The sequence below is a fragment of the Sorex araneus genome, chromosome X, assembly GCF_027595985.1.
Source record: "Sorex araneus isolate mSorAra2 chromosome X, mSorAra2.pri, whole genome shotgun sequence".
In the NCBI taxonomy this organism is placed as follows: domain Eukaryota; kingdom Metazoa; phylum Chordata; class Mammalia; order Eulipotyphla; family Soricidae; genus Sorex; species Sorex araneus.
The window spans coordinates 156,200,454-156,222,319 of record NC_073313.1 but is presented as its reverse complement, the minus strand read 5'-3'; the positions used below and the strand labels follow the sequence as shown (position 1 = coordinate 156,222,319).

The following is a 21,866-nucleotide window of genomic DNA, read 5'->3' as shown; positions in this document are numbered from 1 at the left end:
CCAGGCCATAGATAACTTATCAAGGCTCCCATCTTGCATCCAGGCCTGAAGATCACTCTCCAAGGCCAACTCGGAAAGAATGAGAGCCCTGTGGAACCTTGTGTGTCACAAAGGTGCCAGGGACAGGAAGTTCGGTTCTTTTATCTCCACCTGGCTCCTAGATTCTTGCTAATATTTTTACCACCCTTCTTCTGAAGAGGCTCGCAGATGACTGGAGGTGTCCTCCAGTCAGGGGAGACTGGGAGATGACTGTTCTCCAAGATGAGAAACTGGCTTTAAGCACATTCAGGGAATCCCTGAGTCATGATTTCAAACAAAGATCTTTTGAAACATCAGATTTTGTGTCTAACCCTAATGTGTAAGGACTATGATTCTCTGTGCCTTGGGAGTATGAACTGTTGAATATGTAAGCTGGAAATAACTTCGAATTTAAAAGGCATAGTCATACACCCTGGCATGCAGACTTCAGTTCTTTCCATCGTTCTGAGTGCCAAAGAGAGACAAGCCAACATGAGGCATCTCCGGGGCAAAGACAGCACCAAACATTAGTGCCCATGCAGTGGCAGCCCAACTTTGGTTGTTCTGAGATGGATCTCCAAAGACTGACTAGAAACAGATAATTCATGAGTTAGTTTTACTGTATTTGCAACGTGGGCCTGTCCTCAAGCAGGCAAATAGACATTAAAGAATGCATTTTGGTACTGTTTAAACGACACACGATCCCAGTTGATTCTGGGCCATTTCCTATTGGCAGAAGAACCCTTGAGGGGGCATGCCCTGTTCTCAGTCCTCTTTGTCAAAATGTTTCTTGATGATGCCGAGACGAAGCAGTTGGGCAGGTATGATGGGGTTGGGGGCAGCCTACCAGGATCCAGGCCCTTTACCCACCCTAGTGGAGACAGCAATAGAACGAAACCTTCACACCAACACATCTGTCTCTGGCATGAAGGGGGGTGGAAGGCCCTGGGGACAAATGAGTGTGGAGAAAGACCACCTGGCTGCATTCCCACCATTTCCCCTCGTTCTCCTTTCTCATACTAGGACTCTCAATGCTCAGCTGTCAGCTTAGGGTTGACCCCACACATGGCCCTGAGGCCACTGGTGGCCCTGCTTGGAGGACAGGCAGGGCCCATCTGGAGGTTGTGCCCGCTGCAGCTGAGAATGGCTGATCTTGGCTGTACCCTGACTTTGTCCAGCTGGTTTTTGACTTACAACACCCCTCGCTGCCCCCACACTGCCAACGCATTAAGGAAGCATGTACTCACAAAGTGTGTGGTTTTTTTTTTTTCTTAGGAAAAAATACTGATAATACATAGAACAGTGTAACATTCAGCCTTGGCACTTTTCCCTCAGCCAAATGAAGGACCCCTGCATGTCTGCCATGTCCCTCCCTGCGGAACAGTCTTCTTCGGAGAGATGGTGTGGGGACATGCATTTCCAGATCTTTGGAGGAACATCTATTCAGCCCTTTCTACTCCCTACTAAGCCCTGCCCCCCACACACAAGAAAAGCAATCCTGCTTTGCTATGGTCACAAGAATTCATAGGCAGTTATGCTCAGTTATAAATTGAGGCCTAAAGTTTAACACTCTAAACAGGTGACCAACAGGCTGGCGGAGAAAGATTCCAGTCCTCTAGGGGTTGCAATTTTCAAAGAAAAACCGAGTTGGCTGGCTGGCAGTGGTACTTATAAATGTGGATACACCAATAAAAATCTGTCACTTCCCAAGAGTCTTTGTTTATTCACATGACATGTTTCCTCCAGGAATGTATTAAGGGGACATAGAGTTATTTTAATTATGTGGGAAAAAAATCAGGAAGAAAAGCCTGATTAAAAAAAAAAAAACACCCAGCAGCTCGCTGGAGATGCAGGACAGAGGTAAGGTGCTTGTGTTGCATGCAGCTGATCCAAGCTCAATCCCCAGCTCTGAACATGGTCCCCCACACCTCACCAGGAGTAAGCCCTGAGCACTGCTGGGTGTGGCCAAAATCCAAAAAATAATATAAAAAAAGTCCTCTTAAAACATTTAGGTTTCCCACTCATTAGCAAGCAGAATGTTGTGTTTGTATATATGTATATGTACATACAAAAGACTGAGTTTATTTGGACTGTTGAAAATCAGTCAAAAAGAGGGCACAGGGCATTGGAGGAACTCTTGTTCCTCAATTTTTGTTTTTGGTCGGGGGCACATGCGGGGTGCTCCTGGCTCTGAACTCAGGGGTCACTCCTGGCAGGTTCAGGGGACCATATGGGATGCCAGAGATCAAACCTGGTTCATCCTGGTGCGAGGCAAATGCCCTATGTGTTATACTACTGCTCTGGGCCCTTGTTCTTCGATTCTTAAAAAAAAGAGGGGCTGGGGCTAAGGTTCAAGAGGAAGAGCACATGCGGGCCTGCCTAAAACAAGGGGAAGAGGAAGTACCCGGGATGATTCCACGCCCACTCCAGCCGCAGCACTTTTATTATCTCCAGCCTTTAATTCTGTCCTTTCCCTCCCGAGGACCTCCCATCCCAATGCAAAATCAGGCAAGACAAAGACAGGAAGCCTATGCTGTACCACTTCTGTCTGGGAAGGTGTCTGGGGAGGAGGTGAGGCCACCAGGGGCTGACTAGGGGCCTTCTCATAACCTGTGAGGGAGCCGTGAACCTGCCTCGTGTCTTGGGACTCAGGCTAAAAGCAGCTCCGAGAGAGACGTTCTCGAACTACAGACACTGGAGAGAGTTTGTGTCTTCGGATGGCTGAGGAAATGGAAAGCAGGGTTGCACCCACACTCCCAAATACTGACAGGGTATCTAGAATGGTCAAGGCGCCTGCTGGGGCGTGGACATGTCCAGGAGGGGGACGGTCCGAGAGGCTCCCTAGGAAAGAACAGTCCTTAAGACCATTAACAAACTGGCCGCACATACATTCAAATACACCCCCTTGGACACGGGCTCAAGAGGGAGGCCTGTCCTTTTATTCTGTGTTTCTCTGTGGCCCAGCACAGGTTGGCACAAGTCCGAAGCTCAGGAAACGCCTGTCAAATGGAACGGGGAGGGCGGAGAGCGGGCCCGGGTGGGCGGGTCGCCAGGCAGGCAGGCGCAGCCACGGCTTCTTGGAGTAGCAGTTTGTTCATGTGGAATCACACAGCAATGAATCGAGCAGCTTTAATCTCTTAAGGGCATTTTTTTTTTCCCTTTAGGGAACGTGAACCCCAACAACCAAAAAGACACAGCGAGAAGGTATTCATCACCAGTGCGTCCTCCAGGCAAAGAACTGAAACTTTAAAGATAATTAAAAAAACAAACAAACAAACAAACAAACAACCCAAAATGAAGCCACTTGCGAAAAGTTTTCCCAGGAAGCCTCAATTGGAAGAGTTCATTTTTTAAAAAAGGAGGCAATTCTAGGAGAGAGGCTGGAGGCTGGTCCCTGATCTGACACGGCCCCAGCGAGACCCGGGAGACTTCTTCCAGCAGGTCCCCACTCGGCGAAACAAGGACAGAGCGTGACCCCCACCCCGTAAGAACCCACATTTCCCGGGTTACCTATCAGAATAACCTCCATCCTCCAACCTCGCATAATGTCCCCGTTAATCAGAAGAAACAAACCAAAACGACAATGCGTATACAAAAGGAACCAAGTTAGTAAAACAAAGGAAATAGGGGAAATTAGAGTCCACTGACTTCTGAAAACTATGTTGGCTTGGTGAAAGTGTTTCTCTCATTCTAGCTCACACCCCCTCATCATCCTGTTCGCCTTCCTTGCCTTTTTCTCCGAAGAATTCCTGTCACCAACTCCATTTGTGATCAACTTCACAAGCAACTGGAGAGGAAGATAGTCCAGAAAGAGAAACTTCTTTGTTTCAGGTATTAAGTATGGGAAGCATTTTAAAAGACATAATACTGCAGTGGTTTTCTCTTTCCTCCTCCAACATCTTAAAGATTAAGCTTTGTTCTTCTTCAGCCTGGATTTCTTTATCTGTACTTGAAAAACGACTGCTTAGCAAAAAATATGAAAACTACTGTCCGAACCATTCTAAGCGTCACCACGCAGGTGCCCGGGGAAGCCAGTAAGCTGAACCCAGCAGTGGGAATATTTGCGTAACAGGAGTAGCTTTCCACCCTGAACCTGAAGCTAAAGCCTGTTGCTACTGCTATTTCTTAAAATGAAAGTCTTACTTAGGGGAATATTTAAAATATATATCTTTGTCTATTAAAAATATTTCTCTTTCTTCCAAAGCCCCCAAATCAGCTCCAACTGAAAAGCGTTTTTAAAACTATTGGGAGAGATAGAAAAAGGTGGCGAGTGGAAAAATAAGCATCTTTGCTACTACCAATGAGACTAGCCTTCCAATAATATTTACCAAGATGAAAAAGGAATCTGTGAGGTGGCACGAATCAACGTTTCCCTCCCTGTCCGCCCCAGACCAGTGCCAGCTCTATGGTCTGGGCACTGAGAAGCCCCGAGCAGCCTGGAGGAATCTCAACTGAAATGGGGTGAATGGAAAGAGCTCCATGTATGATTTCTAACTGCACATGTGTGTGCCCCGACACCTAGAAGACAGAATACATACATTCAAGTGAGTGCCACGCTACCCAGGTGGTCACTGGGGGGGTTCCACTTATCCCCATGATGACTACAATGCTTACGACACCTCTGCAGTCCCTTTGAGACTTCCATTAGCTGGGACAAGGAAATGGCCTTTCTGGCTTTGCAGTTAACCACCTCCCTATGACTCCAACCCTCTAGATAACCACCTTTTCATCCAGAGGCATGGAATATCTTCTTAGTCCACATGGAAAAGTCCCTCTCCTATAACCCCCAAAGATGGAAGATTAGCCCAGAAGAAGAGGAGAGACAATCTCCTGAGAAGAATCAAAAGAAGGTGGCATTGGCAAATGCCTAGTGACCTTGATCATTGGGGCATCGTTCTGGATCGTAGCTTTTACCTTACTCAGAGGAGGTGGTTGGAGCAGATCTGAGAGCCCTTTCCAGTTCTAGTCTTTTAAGAATCTGTTTCTAGATATAACTAGACTTTTGGGGGCAGTTCTACCAACAGCAACATCATTGGGAAAACTCTGCAGAATCTGCTGGGGCCACTTAAAAGTGTAACAGACAATGGAATATAGAAGCACGGGGAGGTTTGTAAAAGTGCCAATCACGTGACTATAGTAACAGCTCACATGCACAGGGAGTGGCGGGCCTTCTTAGAGTCCCTAAAAATCAAGCCTGCATCCCTACTCTCAATGAGCCCAGACGGGCAGAAGCACCAAGCACCACGGGGATGCAAAAGACACACGGTGCCAGCTGCAACGGGAATAAGCCCCATGGTGCCAACTGCTATGGGGAGTAAGTCCCACAGGGCCGTGGGGCTGCGCCTGCCGACTGTATCCAGCTAGATGCCTGATTTCCATAGGACGGAGTTTCAGCAGGATTCTGGCCTGACTACTGGGCAAACTGATTTTGATCAACACTGCAGAGACCTCTTGGCCATGTGGAGAGCAAGTGTAACTGTCTCCTGGGGAGGAGCGCCCAGAAGATACCAGCTGAAGGGTGGGGAGAACTGTGTAGTGTGACTTCTTCCTGGCAGCGGCCTTACTGCATGTTTCACCCTATCGGCGTCCAGACCCAGCAGCTCTCCCTGCTCTCCCAGCTCTCCCAGCTCTCCCACACGGCCACCCTGGGCTGGCGGTCCATGATGGCAAGCTGTGTGTGTGAAAATCCATAGAACTCATGTTCGGGAGACTCAGCAGTCAGTGTGAGCTGGGCCACACAGTACCTGAGAGAACCCCAACACCTCACTGCAGTTTTATCACCCTAACACGGGGCTCACACACCGACAGGACAAGTCTCTTGGGAAGACCAAGACTGCCCTGGGAACTCTCACTAACCAGCGCTGTTTCCAAACGGGAATGGGAGTTGGCTAGGTGTACCTGTTTGTGGCAAGGGGGAGGAAGGGGGAAACATAACAACCTGTCATTCTGGGTCTGCTCAAGAATTACACCCGTCAGCTTCTTTGAAGAGGGACTTTTGCTTTTTTTTTAATCTGCAAGGCCGATCCCTGCTGGAAGAAGTCGGGAGGCCTGATCCGGTTGGGAAGGCAACCCCGCTTTCCTCTATGCTTCTAGCTCTGACCTCTGGGCTGGCGAGTCTCATCCCAGGCGGGTGCTGTCTGGTGGGACTCCGGAGGGAGTGGGGGAGGGGAGGAAGTGCTTCTGTCCCCTGGGGTTCCCTGGGCTAGAGCCCCGGGGGGCCCTCAGAACCCTGTGAGTGCTTCCTTGCCATGAAAAGAAACCCGAAGTGCGAAGACGTGGCTTTTCAGGGGAAATGATCAAGCCCAAGGTCCGTCTTTTTCCAAAGGGCAACAACACTCCAAAGAAGCAGGTGGGGCGCTACTTGGCCCCGGCCACGCTGGAACGCAGGAGGTACTGGTCGCCGCTGCCTTTGCGGCGACTCACGGTCCGCCTCTGGCTGTCGAAGAGGCGCTGCAGGCGCAGGGCCAGGCGCCGGTCCTCCTCCTCCTGCTGCAGCCGCTGTCCCCGGCGGCCGCGTGGGCGTTTCAGGGGCCCGTTCTGCTCCTCGGGCTTGGCCTTGGCGCGCCGCTTGCGGCCCCGGCGCGGTGGCTCGGCGGCCCCCAGCCCGTTGGGCAGGTCGAGGGGCGGCGCCGGCTGCTTCCTGGTTCTCGGGGTCCCGACGCCTCCGCCGCCGCTGGGGGGCCCGGCGCTGGCCGCCAGGACTTTCCTGGCCGTGCTGGGGCAGGTCTTGTGGAAGTGGGCCTCGGGGGTGGCTCGCTCCGGCGCCGGCGTCCCCAGGGGCGCCGGGGGGCGCGGGTTCGGGTCGCCTTCGGGTAGGGCCTGCCTGCCGGGCAGCCTGGCCGGGAGGGCCAGCGGGGGCTTCTCGGCGTTGACCGCTGGAGCGAGGCCCGGGCCCAGGACGACGTCCTCTGCCGGGGGCTCGGGCGCCAGGGACGTGAGGGTGGCTTTGCAAAGGGTCTTCTTGATCTGCCGCTCCTGGAAGATCTGCTCCCACTTCTTGAGGATGCGCGGGCTGGCCTCGTAGGACGTCTGCTTCTGCAGGCTCCGGCTGAGGTTGCGCGGCGTGGATTTGATGATGAGCGGGCTGAGCACGCGCCCGTCCGGGAGCCGCTTGGGCGGGGTGCAGGGCGAGCAGACGATCGGCTTGAAGTGGTTCAGCTCCTCCGAGATGCTGTCGTTGCTCTCGGGGCTGATGGAGCGCTCGGGCTTGTGCAGGGCCGCCACGGACGAGAGCGAGCTGAAGGGCAGGCGCTTCTCCAGGGCCAGGTCGGGCGCCGACAGGCAGCGGCTGTTCTGGGTGGACAGGAGGACGCCGATGATGGGGGTGGAGGCCAACGTCAGAGACGCGCCCTGCGGGGAGGAAGAAGAGTCTCCAGACACATACATTCGAGTTTCACAGTGCACGCTGGTAGGGGGGCGAGCAGGGGCCGGTAAGAAACTCGATGAAGGCGGCATGAGCAGTGACTCCCCGAGAATCACATCTGCTAAAGAATCACCTTTAGCAGAACTTCCTACACTCCAACTAATAAAGCTGAAAAATTTCTCTCTGTCTCTGTCTCTCTTTCTCTCTCTGTACACATGACCCATCTGGGACTTATAAAAAAGTCCCTCTAATAGCCTTTGTCCCACCCGCCTGTTACTAAATCTGAATCTCTGCTTTCACATGTGTTTGTAGAACTCTCTGGCATAACTCCTATGCTTTGAGAACTCTGGGGTCTTCTTGGAGTGGGGACGAACAGCCTGGCCCACTCCCTACTTCAGAAGCCACACCACTTCTCACAACCACAGCCAAGTAAATTCACTGCCCAATTACACATTCTGGAGCTCATTTGAGCAACACCTCCAAACACCACTATACTGACACTCCAGTAGGAGCCAAATTAGATGGGAATGTAAGGTGCCAACTATGTTCAGTAAACAAAAACATTAACACAGGTGCTCAACTCACAACAACATCCCAGCAAGGGCTTACTGTCCCCACAGTGAAATATATCAATTTCCACAAAGTTTCTTTTACTGAAGTATTTTTTCGATAGTTCCATTAACCGCTTGGTTGTAACAAGCATTATACAGTAAGTTATTTGGAACTGCTAAGGGCACAGGCAGGGGGGTGGTTGGGAAAATGCGGACCATGTTGGAGGGAAGATCACGCTGGTGCTGGGATTGGTGCTGGAATAATGAGTAGCTCGCAAACGCCCTTTTAAACCACAGTGTTTAAATAAAAGGGAAGAACAAGATAACTCTTCTGCTTAATTCCCATTCTGTCGCTCCTCCTTTGGAAACAGTGTCTGTGGGGACTGTGGCTGAGGAGGGGGGGATGGCAGTCCCACCCTAGAAGTCTGTCTAAGGCATACCTTGGCCTTCCTGGTGGGGGCGCCTCGGAGCCTGCTCTTGGCTCTGTCCTGAGCCGTATCACTGCAGCTCTGGCTCCTCTCCACCTTGGAATTAAGGTTCCTAAGGGCAGAATAAACGAAAGACAAATTGTGAGAAGAGAACCCACATGATAGCTTAAACAAAAAAGGCTTGCTTTTCTCCAAAACATGAGACATGATCTCCATGAGAGAGAATCTACTGGGGCAGCTAACAGGACAGTTTAAGGGCTGGAGAGAGAACACAGTGGTTAAGGCACATGCAGTCAATCCAGTTTGATCTCTGGCACCATGTATGGTTCCCTGAGCACCTCCAGGAGTAATTCCTGAGCACAGAGACAGGAGTAAACCCTGATACCATCAGGTATGGCTACCAATCTCCCAAAACATAAAACATAAAACACCAGAACAAATCCTGTCAAAAGAGAGTTTACAGGGGCCGGAGCGATAGCACAGCGGGTAGGGCGTTTGCCTTGCAAGCGGCCGACCCGGGTTCGATCCCCGGCATCCCTTATGGTCCCCCAAGCACTGCCAGGAGTGATTCCTGAGTGCAAAAGCCAGGAGTAACCCCTGAGCATCGCTGGGTGTGACCCAAAAAGCAAAAAAAAAAAGAGAGTTTACAAGAGAGGACATTGGTTTATACTCTGATTAAATAAGAAGACCAAGAGCTCATTTGCTCATCCTTAAATAGATGTAGGGGTACTTTAGCTCTCTTGATAAAGTAAATATATTGTTAAATCACCTCTAGAGTTAACATTTTTTTCTTTCATTAATCCCAAACCTCTCCTCAAGCAATATAAATTGATTTGAAACATCTAAGTACTTAAAAAAAAAGGCAAGTAGAAGTACACTAAATTTTTACATAGGGAATCAAAAATAAATATGGTCTCTCTCTTAATCTGGGCTTTTAAGAGGTCTAAATCTTAGTGATTAAAAGGCTTCAAGAACATGTGAGTTTTTTTGGTCTTTGTCTACATTATATTGACTTTACAAGCCAAATCAAAACCCTAAGTACCCGTTTTCTATGATTCATCTTCCTGTGTCAGAGGTGCAGTATGACTGTCAGCTCCTATGGACCAGAATTTATAGGATCCTCGATGATCATGTTACTCATCTCCGTTTCCCCACTCCAATGCATGCCAATTCAATGACTGCTCAGAATACAGTACTTTTCCAAATGCTTGCAACTAGTTTTGTGTTTTGACTTGCCTGGACAAGCATTTTACTACATGCCTTACAGTCACTGATATCACTGATACCTGTGTACTCACTGGGAATGCAGAGAAGAATATAGTCTAAATCCTCAAGGATGCAGAAAACATTCCATATAACTATTTAAAAAGACTACAGCAATCCAGGCATGCCTAAGACCTAGTAATGCCTACAAGGATGTCACTAATTTCCTGGAAGAAAGTGAGAAATGGGCTGGAGAAGCCTTTTCTGTGGTAAATGTATTCTGAAAGATAAAGAATTTGCCAAAAGTCAAGGTGGACAAGTCAAGGCCACCAAGATTATTGCCCCCTTCCCTCCACCATACACACCCTGTTATTTCCTCCAATGATCCTAACTTAGCTTTGCAATGTTAGGATCATACTTCCTCCTCCTCAACAGAAAAAGATTTACTTTTAAATTTTTACTATGTTGTGACTGGCTCAGCGGAAAAGAAAGGAAGTAATCAGGTCCGTTCCCACAGTGCTTTTCTTCCTCCATCTGGCGTGGAGCCCTGCCCTCCTCACCTACATGGCTTCTAGCCACTTCGCTCTTCAAAACCTTCGTCCTATATTTCAGAGCCACTGCCCCTTGCTCCAATCTCATGAACTAATTCGTGATTTAACAGGAATAAGGGACAGTGGTAGCCAAACTATTTCACATGTCAACCAAGAAACATAGAATCTAAACAAATGATGTAGGCATTGTACTACAAAGTGAGGGAAGTATTTTAGAATAGGTAGGAAATGTCAAAATACGTCCTGTAAAATAGAAGGGTAGCCACTTAGCACTGAGCTGGATTCATATTTTACTTAAGATTACTGAAACTCCTTTGCATTCCAGAACTCATACAAACTGTCCATATATTAACAGTAACAGCAGCAAACTAAGTGGCAGATTAAAATGCTGTGGTCATTAAAATATACATAAGTTAGGAGAAATGGACATAGATCTGTAAGACTATGTAAAAGACATATCTGACATAATTCCACTGCAGAAATAAGTAGTCACTTAGAGGAAAAGGTTTCTGATCAACAGAAAGAAAAAATTTCATAATTATTAGTAGTCAGATTATCTCACTGATTGCTTCTTCAGGAGCACTAAATTTCACATCAGTATTGATACTCAAGCTGAGGCTGGACCTGCATTTTAAAAGCCCAAACTTCCCTAATTAAGAATAAACATAATGCAGAGCTGGACAAATAGTACAGAGGTTAAAGAGCTTGCCTTGCACATGGCTGACCCTGGTTCCATCCCTGGCACCACACAGTCTCCCAAACATTGCCAGAGGTGACCCCAGAGCCCAGAACCAGAAGGATGCCCTGAGCAACACCAAGTGTGGCTGACTCTCCGCTACACCCACAAAGAATGAAGATAATTTTTTAAAAATCCATGTATCCATTTAGTATCAAGCTGCTGGCTATATCCCCAAGCTATCAGCTAGAGAAATGACAATTACCTGGGAACAATCTCTTCAGTATTTTGGTGAAAGAAAAAGGCCCAGGAAGGAAACTCATATTTGCAGCACATGAGCACACATCAAAGTACTTTCTGATTGTCAAAAATCTTTTTGGTAATCCTGGGTGTAGCTGAAACTGTCTTTTCACCTGGTTAGCAGACTGTACTATACATCCATTTGTGCAAAGAAGAGAGACAGTGATAAAAAGATCATCTTGACCCACAAGAATCCTCAGTCACTGAAATCCACCACATCATGAAACAAGTGCTGTGAGAGAGAGTAATGATTGCTCATCTCAACTTCCAAAGTATTTTCTTCTAAGACTCATACAGTTTCAGCTCCAGTTAGCGGATTCAAATCACTTTATATAAAACAATAGGGTCCAAGTTTAGTCATGTGCATGTTATCTAGTTATTCTAACACCGAGTGAAGAGACTATCCTTACTCTAAGGCCTCAGCCCTCTGATTAAAAATCAATTAACTTGGGGCTGGAGCAATAGCACAGCGGGTAGTGGGTAGGGTGTTTGCTTTGCACGTGGCTGATCCAAAAAGCAAATAAAATAAATCAATTAACTTTAGATGTATGCATTTATCTGGAATAATGCAATTTTAGATGTATGCATTATCAGGGGGACTCTCCATCCTATTCCACTGATCAATATACCAACCCCTATTTTCTTTTTTTTTCTTTTTTAATTTTTTAATTTTTATTTATTTATTTATTTATTTGCTTTTTTTTTTTTTTTGGGTCACACCTGGCAATGCACAGGGGTTACTCCTGGCTCATGCACTCAGGAATTACTCCTGGCAGTGCTCAGGGACCACATGGGATGCTGGGAATCGAACCCGGGTCAGCCGCATGCTAAGCAAACACCCTACCCGCTGTGCTATCCCTCCAGCCCCCAATTTTTTTTATTTTTAATTAGTGAATCACCGTGAGGGTACAGTTACAGATTTATACATTTTTGTGCTCATGTTTCCCCCATACAAAGTTCGAGAACCCATCCCTTCACCAGTGCCCATTCTCCACGACAAATAAACCCAGCGTCCCTCCCACCCTCCCCAGTCCCGTCTCCCCCCACCCCAAACTGCCACTGTGGCAGGGTATTCCCTTTCGTTCTCTCTCTCTGATTAGGTGTTGTGGTTTGCAATAAAGGTGTTGAGCGGCCATTGTGTTCAGTCTCTAGTCTATATTCGGCATGCGTCACCCCTCCCCCGCATGACCTCTGACCACATTTTACTTGGTGTTCCCTTCTCTGAGTTGCCCAGAATGAGAGACCAGCCTCCAAGCCATGGAGTCAACCTCCTAGTACTTATTTCTACTATTCTTGCCAACCCCTATTTTCTTATCATACTCATTTGATTGCTGTTGTTCTGCAGTATGCTTGGAAATTAAAACGTGTGAATCCTTTATTTTTGCTCTTTTTTAAAGGACTGTTTAAGCTATTTTATACTTTTGCAATTTCACATATGAATTTTAGTATGGGTCTGTTCATTTCTGCAAAAGCGGAGGTTGGAACTTAAATAGGCAATGAATCTTGAAAACAAACTGGGGAATCTCACCATCTTAACTTTAAGTCCCCAAATTCATGCACACAGGTATTATTTACTTCTTAAATTTCTTCGAACAATGTCTTCATTACTTTCAGCATAGAAGTAGCAAAGCTCTTTGACTAAATTTATTCATAACAATTCCATTTGTTATTGAGGCTTCTGGAAATGGAATCCTAATTATATTTTTTTGGATCATTCATGTGGTAATCTTATAATCAAAGAACTCTGTGCCCTATGACTAACATCTCTGTCTTTTTCCTACCTCCTCGGACCAAACATTCCTCTCTCTCTGGTTTTGTAGTTCATTTTTTAAAAATTCTACATGTAAGCAGCATCATTGTATTTCTTTACTTCACTTACAATAATGATCTCAATGACCATTGATGTTGTAGGTTTTCCTTCTCTTACAGCCAAATATATTGAGTATATATGACTGTGAGTATGTGTGCACATACATATACGTACCACATTTTATTTATTCATTCACCAATAGGTGGACAGTGAAGTTGGAATAATATTGCAGTGAGCATCGGAGTATAGATAACTCAGACCTTGCTTTCATTTCCTTTGAAAATTTAGCCAGATGTGGGGTCACTGAATTCTACAGTAGTTCTGTTATTATTTCCTTCCTTTTTTATTGAATCACCATGAAATAGACCATCACAAAGCTATTCATGATTTGGTTTCATTCATATAATGTTCCAACACCTTTTCCTCCACTGGTGTATATTTCCCACCACCAATGTCCCCAGTTTCCCTCCTACCAACCCCCTTCCACCCACCCCATCCCTCACCACCTGTCTTTATGGCAGGCAACTTTTTCCTTCTATCTCTCCTTTTGTGCATTATGGTTTGCAATACGGGTACTAAGAGGTCATTGTGTTTGTTCAGGACATGCAGTATTTTTATCAGGAAGGCATATCTGGTGTAGCTTTTTTAACTGGGTGGCAGGCAGGTCTGGGATGTGGACGTGATTGCCCAGGCTTCCAGAGGTATAGGGAGGTGGGGGGAGGTAGCCTATCCCAACACAGAATGTCTGGAGATTGATTTCAGTCACAAAGCCCGCATACCTAAATTTTCAGCAGGTTAATATCTTGGTAATATCTGTCCTAAGGTGGTGGAGTTTGGTTTGAGGGGCATGGCAGCAATTTTGGACTGTGGGAGCAAGTGGCTGCTGGGGCTGTTTGGGCAGGCACCAGGCTAACCCGCCCCTCTCCAATCTACCCTAGTCTGTTCAGCCATGCACGGGTCCAGTATTAACTGCAACTTTTGATCTCTTTCAAGGTTTATTTATGGGCCTTTGAAGCAAGGCTGATAAATGAGCTTGACTAGCCGAGCCGGAGGTGGCTATGGGCATGGCTCCAACACACCTAACCTGGTGGTTTAATTTCTCAGGAAATTTGGTCCTGAGTTGTTGGAGTCCAGACAGTGGTGATTTGGGGACATCAGAAGTCTGAAGGCACCATCAGGCTGCTGATGCACTCGCCCCACGAGTCCAGGCTGACCAGCTGCAGTGTCCCCACGGGGCCGAGGACTGGGGCCAGGGCTGCTATGGTTTGCAATCTGGGCACTCTGGGCGGGCTGTGCCACCAGTCCAGCAGAGCCTGACCAGGGGGCACATGCCTCCATCCTGGGTCTCCAGAGAGTTGGCGCTCAGGAGGATTTTCTCCATAATGTGCTGTGGGCAGCCCTGGCTGATCCAGGGAAGAAATGGTGGCAGCTGAGCCACGGGCACTTTGGCGGTTTTCAGTCTTGGCTTCTGGGCCCAGAATGGGCACCCTGCCCGTGGTAAGTTTCTGGGCTGCCCAGCCAACCAAGCTGGTCACTCATGAAGGAAACCTGGGGCACCACAGCAGTTCCAGGCTGGCCTCAAAAAGTGCCCTTTTAAAGAAGTGACACATTCACTGCTGTGAAATTATGGAGAGTTTCTGTGCTGTTGAGCCAGAGCTGACACTGGCACCATCCTGACTCCTCTGTTTTCTATTGTTTCCAGAAATCTTTGTCCCGTCTTCCATAGCAGATGCACCAGTTGACATTTCCACCAATGGCAAAAGGGTTCCCTTTCCTCCATATCCTCACCAACATGTTAGCTTGTATCTTCTTTTTTTTTTTTTTTTTTTTTGCTTTTTGGGTCACACCTGGTGATGCACAGGGGTTACTCCTGGCTCTGCACTCAGGAATTACCCCTGGCGGTGCTCAGGGGACCATATGGGGTGCTGGGAATCGAACCTGGGTTGGCCGCATGCAAGACAAACGCCCTACCCGCTGTGCTATCGCTCTAGCCCCAGCTTGTATCTTCTTGATGACAGTCATTCTAGTAGGTGTGAGGATCACTGTGATTCTAATTTGCAGCTCCCTGATGATAAATGGCATGGGAGAGACGGCAAGCTCCTTGTGGTATATTCATATGCCAAAACCAGTAACAATGATGGGTCTCATTCCCCTGACCCTGAAAGAGCCTCCAACACTGCACTATTGGGAAGGATGAGTAGAGAGAGGCTGCTAAAATTTCAGGGCTAGGACGAATGGAGATGTTACTGAGACCGCTCGAGAAAATCAACAGGATGATGATGATGATGATAAATGATGCCAAGCATTGTTTTGTGTGCCATTCCTGCACCTTATCTTATTGTTACAATGATCACAGGTGTGATTTAAAAAATTAATATTTTTGTTCGGCCCAATAGTATATTGTTCAGTTTTCAAATGTTAAAGCATTCCTTTCCCTTTCTCTTTTTTTTCTTTTTGGGTCACACCTGGTGATGCTCAAGGGTAAGTCCTGGCTCTGCACTCAGGAGTCAATCCTGGTGGTACTCAGGGGATCATATGGGATGCCAGGGATCCAACCCAAGTTGGTTGCATGTAAGACAAACTCCCTTGGCTTTCTTTTTAAAGTTAACTTATACCTTCATGGCCTTGTGATCTTAAGAATACTTGATGTCATTTCTAGTTTCATGACTTAATAAACATGTGAATTGCCCCACATCATGCAGGCCTACTGTGGGAATGATGATCCATGTTACTGAAGAAGAGTAATTCAGCTTTGGGGGGATGGGATGTCCTTTACTTAATCCCACTATCCCAAGACCTCATCTCAGAGCTACTGCTAGAAATAACGTGTATGTGAGGGGGGGGGTGGCCGGGGGGTGGGGGTGAGGGGGGCAAAAGTTTTAGGGAATTAAGGACGAAAGCTTATCTATCCCTCACAGTATCAAATAATTCCCCATGCTTAAGAAAGTAAAGAACTCCAAGCAGAAATACATCAGAAGCACTCATGGGTCAGGATATTGCAGACATGTTACACAATGGAAGAAGATAAAAATGCTTCTAAGAGACAATTTCCAAACAGTGCAAAACCTGATATGATGGAGATGTATATGAAAGCTCATCCCACTATATGTGAAAATCTAGTTTCTAAGACACTTAAGTTTAGTGCCTTTTGGTAGTACATCAAGATCCTCCACAAGCTGTATTACGGATTCACCACCAGGATCTCACTATTCTATAAGGAAGTGATCATTGATATAAAGAGAGGGGTTCGGCAGGGTGATACAATTTCACCGAAACTCTTCAGTGCCACCCTCGAGAAAGTCATGCGATGACTGGAATGGGAAGTAATGGGAGTGAAGACAGACGGTTGGCAACTACACCACCTCCGCTTTGCTGATGACACCACCAAATATTAGCCGACAACACAAATGTTGGCCGACTTCGACCACGAGTGTGGAAAGGTTGGACTGCAGCTGAATCTCACCAAAACAATGTTCATGGAAAACGAACTAGTCCCTGACGTTCCATTTGCTCTAAATGGAACGAACATCTCTGAATGCAGCAGCTATGTGTACCTGGGTTGAGAACTCAACATGAAAAAGACTTGGCGCCAGAACTGTGCAGGAGAAAGAGAGCATCGTGGAATGCATTCAAGAGTGTCAAAGAAGTGGTTAAGAGGATGAAGAACCTCCGGCTCACATCTTTTCGACTCCACCGTTCTACCTGGGCCCTACGAAAACAGGATGAGAATGCTATCAGGGTATCCCAAAGAGGAATCGAAAGAGCTATGCTTGGAGTATCACATATCACTCAAGTGAGAGAAGGAATCCGGAGTTCCGACCTCCACCGACGATCAAGAATCAGGGACGCTGTCTCGTTTGCCAAGGCATCAAAAATCAGATGGGCTGGACACGTAACACGATTTAGAGACGACCACTGGACTAGAGCTGTTACTGACTGGATTCCACGGGACGTCAAAAGACTGCATGGCCGCCCACCTACGAGATGGTAAGACTTCTTTGTCAAAACCCTGAATGAACAGTTCGAGGCTCTTCGTGTTCCTGGAGCGAGCAGATGCCATTGGGCTACACTAGCACGTGACAGGGACAAATGGAGATGTTACTGGCGCCTGCTCGAGCAAACTGATGAACAATGGGATGACAAGTGATACAAAAGTTTACTGCTTTGGGCCTGGAGCGATAGCACAGTGGGTAGGGCATTTGCCTTGCACGAGGCCGACCTGGGTTCAATTCCCAGCATCCCATATGGTCCCCTGAGCACAGCCAGGAGTAATTCCTGAGTGCAGAGCCAGGAGTAACCCCTGTGCATTGCTGGGTGTGACCCAAAAAGCAAAAAAAAAAAAAAAAGAAAAGAAAAGAAAAGAAAAGTTTACTGCCTTTTGGTAGAAAAACACTTCCTTTCAACGTTGGGAGGTACTCATAGATCCTCCCAGACCTTCTATACAGAGGCCGTGCTCTTTGCTCCTTGCGGCCTCTTGGGGAAGAATTCTTAAGCTTGCATGCCGTCTCTTGATCCTTCAACACACTAACGGAGCCTCTTCGCTTTTTCAGGTCTGTCCACGCTTGTGCTAATGCTCAAGTCTATGGTTTCTCCTTGGCCTGCAGATTCTTGCCAGTATTCTACATGTGCTCAGAAGCCATCTGCCAGCTTGCACTCTGCCACCAGCGGCACCACACCATTGGTTCCTAGGATATTTTTCTTTCGCAGGGGAGGAAGTCTGGGGACATAGCTGGCAGTGATGAGGAGGGATTCCCAGCACGGTGCATGAGGGTTACTCTGCTGCTTAGGAGGCCATGCAGTGCGAGGGCTAAAACCCAGGACTGCAGCATGCAAAGTACACACAGCAGGCTTTGGGCTGTCTCCCCTGCCTCCACCATACTTATTAATGGAAACTGTCACATTGGAGGATGTGCACCCCGGTAATGTCCTCTGAGAGTTCTAGCCACCATCACCACAGCCTCTTCCTTCCCTTTGGTAGTGGGTCCAATACTGCGAGGAAGAGAGGAGAGAAACGAGTCTCTTCTGCAATGCCTGCAGAATCAGGGACTCAGGGCACCCACTCACACTCTGACACTTGCTCTGCATGGGAAACCACAGCTGAAGCCCTTGACCCCAAAGCTCAGTGCCTTTTTAAGAATGAACTGACCCTTTTATCCTCATACAATGTCTCTCCCTGCCTCCTGTAACAATTACTGTCTCCGAGTCTATGTTGTTCAATACAAGTAAAGTATAGCTACTTGTAGTTCTCTTTTTTTTGGTCACTGTTTGCATAAAACATCTTTTTCTAACCTTTCACTTTCAACTTTCTTATGTATTTGATCCAAGGTGAGTTCAGAATATATTTGAATCATATTTTATTTATTTATTTTGGTTTGGGGGACACACATAGCAGCACTCCAGGCTAACCCCTGGCTCTGTGCTCAGGGATCACTTTCTCTTGGCAGTGCCTGGGGGTCCGTCAACACGCAGTACCAGGAATCAAGTCGGATCAGCTGCACGCAAAGCAAGTGCCGTAACCCCTGCACTTTCTCTCCAGTCCCTTGCATCCTATTTTAAAATTCATTCCACCAGTCCCTTTGAGTTTAGTTTACTTATACTTAAGGGTGATCTTCTGTTATTTTACTATTTGTTTTCTATACATCCTATACTTTACTTTCCTGTTTATCCATCACTGCCTTCTTTTGCTTTACACATTTTCATGTATAACAATTTTACTCCATCTGATTTCTTCTTTTTTTTGACTACAAAATATCACAAAAGTTTATTTTAGGTGTAACAGTTATGTTAAGGTCAACAAGTTTAATTCTTAACTACACTCAAGTCGTCGTCGTCGTCATCATCATCATCATCGTCATCATCATCATCATCGTCATCATCATCATCATCATTATCCCGTTGATAGTCGATTTTCTCGAGTGGTCTCAGTAACGTCTCCATTCGTCCTAGCCCTGAGATTTCAGAAGCCTCTCTTTACTCGTCCTTCAAAACGGTGCCCCATTGGAGGCTCTTTCAGGGTCAGGGGAATGAGACTCAGCATCATCATCATCATCATCATCGTCATCAGCATCATCATCATTATCCCGTTGATAGTCGATTTTCTCGAGTGGTTTCAGTAACGTCTCTATTCGTCCTAGCCCTGAGATTTCAGAAGCCTCTCTTTATTCGTCCTGCAAAACGGTGCCCCACTGGAGGCTCTTTCAGGGTCAGGGGAATGAGACTCAGCATTGTTACTGGTTTTGGCATATAAATACACCACAGGGAACTTGCCAGGCTCTCCCATGAGGGCAGGAAACTCTCAGTAGCTTGCCAGGTTCTCTGAGAGGGAGAACTAAGCTTTAAAATGTTGCATGGACACAAAGTGGCTGCGCTTCCGGGAACTTGGTTTTATAGTCTCTGGATGTTGGCCATTGATGGGATTACATGGCGCCAGGGGCAGTTTCTGGGAAGAGGCCCAGTCCCAATCCAAGCAGCCTTGGAGATCTCAGCCCCGGGTCCCGCACACCTGGGTACTTCTGCCAGTTCCTTCATGTGTGAGGCTCGTCCAAATGTGTGGAGAGGGGCCTTGAGCATGGCTGTGGCTGGGCTCCAGAGGTCTTCGGCTGCCGGGCTCTGCTTGGGGCGGGGAGGGAAACTCAACCTGCTCCCTCCTAGGGGCTCCAGTTAAGACGAGACTCTGCTGGGGGCACTCATGTAAACTGAGCTATTTAAGTATTTTGAAATTATTTCCTACAAAAGCTGTGGGAGCTTTACTTTTTCCCTGCACATGCCCTGGTTTTCCAACAGTTCTGAATTTGGAAGAATTTCAACTGACAAATAAAAGATTTAAGTGATATATCAAAACTTCTTTCCTCAAACACAGGCTAATATGAACAAATTATATACTGCATAGATTTCTCTGCAGGTTCTTTTCTTTAGAACCTATATGCAATTACCATACAGTATGATTTTTACCCAGCCTGTCTTATTTTTTTTACTATACACATTTATTTCCCTGGTGACTGAACTTCAGAATTACAATAAGCATCTTTATTTATTTGTGATGAATTTCAAATACCAGCTCAATTTCAATGAATAGCACTCAAAAACTCAATTCCTGTGTAACTATAATCTCTTAAGTTACTATTGTAACACTAGGAAGTTGTCACAAAAACCATTAATATAAAAATATCACAAAAACATGACATAATATGCATAAGTTACTGTTATTATTTTTTTCTAGAAGTGAGCAATTTTTTTTACAAGGATTACAGAAAGGCTCAGAAAACCTTAGCACACAGGGTTGGAATGATACTACAGCAGGTAGGATGTTTGCCTTGACGTGGCCGACCTGGGTTCAATTCCCAGCAATCCATATAGTCCCTCAAGCACCACCAGGAGTAATTCCTGAGTGCAAAGCCAGGAGTACCCTGTGCACTGCTGTGTGTGATGCAAAAAAAAAAGAAAGAAAGAAAGAAATCCTTAGCACATCAATTTCTCCCAATGTCCTACTTACTAGTTTGGTAGTGATGAATCTTTCAACACAGGAGAAAGTAATTAACTGTTTTCAGGTAAGTTAACAATTATAACATGGCCTCTCTGCTTACAGCTCATCTTCAGTAAGTTATTACTATTATTATACCATTGTGTTAGGATAAGAGGCTTCAAAATGCTGAGAAGGGTTGAGAACAGTGAGGATGACAGTGTTCTTTGGGGTGAAATGGTTCAAATAATAGGTTCAGTAAAGAACCAGGGAACACAACTCCTGCACACATCCATCTCTATATGCCCCAACTAACACAGTGCCTGAAATACAGTGAATATATTCAATTTCCCTCATATAAATATACAGGCGGGGCAGAAGACATGTGCAGGGCTTAAAGCACTTGTCTTGCTCTCACCTGGTCCCATTTCAATCCTTGGCACCTCTTACGGACCTCTTAGCATCACCAGGAATGATCCATGAGCATAGAGCTAGGAGTGAGCCCAGATACTGTTGAGTGTGGTCCAAATCCCTACCCTGAAATATATAGGAATGCCTCTGTCTTCCTTAAAGGCAGAAAGAAAATTTCAGCCTTAAGCAGGAATCTATTATTTAGCATTTGGCAGAAAAACTAGAAGACCAACACCGTGCTAAGTGTTTCAAATATATTGTATCTCATTGAATTGACAACGAAATCCTATGATGTATGGACAATTGTCTTCAATGTATAAAATATGAGCAAGGTGCTCTCTCCAGGGTGACCGAGCCAATACCAAGATTTAAAACTGTATTTAATGCTCTTTTGAACACAGCTGATCTCACATTAACTCTATTTTGACACAGATCAGACCCAGAATGCCTAGGGAAGATCTCTCTTCCAAACATATAATAAAGGCATAAACAAGAGAAAGCAGTATTATCTAAAAAGAAACTGGCTGAAAATTTCCACTGCCAAGAAAACCAGATGGTTTCTGGGATGTCTAGTTGGCTAAAAATATCCACAACCACAACCAGCCTGACTTAAAAACAAAGAAAATAAGGAGCAGCCAGTATCAACACGCAGCTGGAAAACGAGAAGACTGAATGCTTATGAAACTCTGCTCTGAGGGTTTTCGATGGCAACTCACAATATAAAGCACAATACTGCTCATGTTCTCAACAGTGCGCTCATCACGTTGTCCCTCACCTCCTAAGATTTTTAAGCCAACCCTCCTGATATAGCACAGCTAAGCCCCTCACACCAGGAAGCCAATGCTGGAGAAGTCCTCTTCCTCTCAATACCTAGGCTAAAAGACCCCTCTCCCTGCCCTCCACCTTGAAATGAAACAAGCAGCTTCTTTAGTTCTGGCTCTCCATGCATCCTCAAGATGAGTGAGATTTTGTTAAAATCCTACCCCTCCATATTTATGATCTGGGTCATCTGCCTGTGTACACTGTTATTCCTTTTTAATAGCTGTAATTTAATAGGTTCTAATATATTCACCTTAATAAGGCTCAGTACAATCAA

At 46.4% G+C, this 21,866-nt stretch overlaps 1 protein-coding gene across 1 annotated transcript in view; it reads right to left on the bottom strand.

Annotated features, from left to right (window-relative positions):
- Window positions 1-619: 619 nt before the first annotated feature.
- RNF169 (ring finger protein 169) overlaps window positions 620-21,866 on the bottom strand; it is an 84,776-nt gene continuing 63,529 nt past the window's right edge. The window contains exons 5-6 of the mRNA XM_055121975.1: window positions 8,373-8,472; window positions 620-7,368 (exon numbers count right to left, since the gene is read on the bottom strand). Of these exons, the coding sequence (XP_054977950.1) occupies window positions 6,376-7,368; window positions 8,373-8,472 (1,093 nt within the window). The 3' untranslated portion in view covers window positions 620-6,375. The remainder of the gene's footprint in view (window positions 7,369-8,372; window positions 8,473-21,866) is intronic.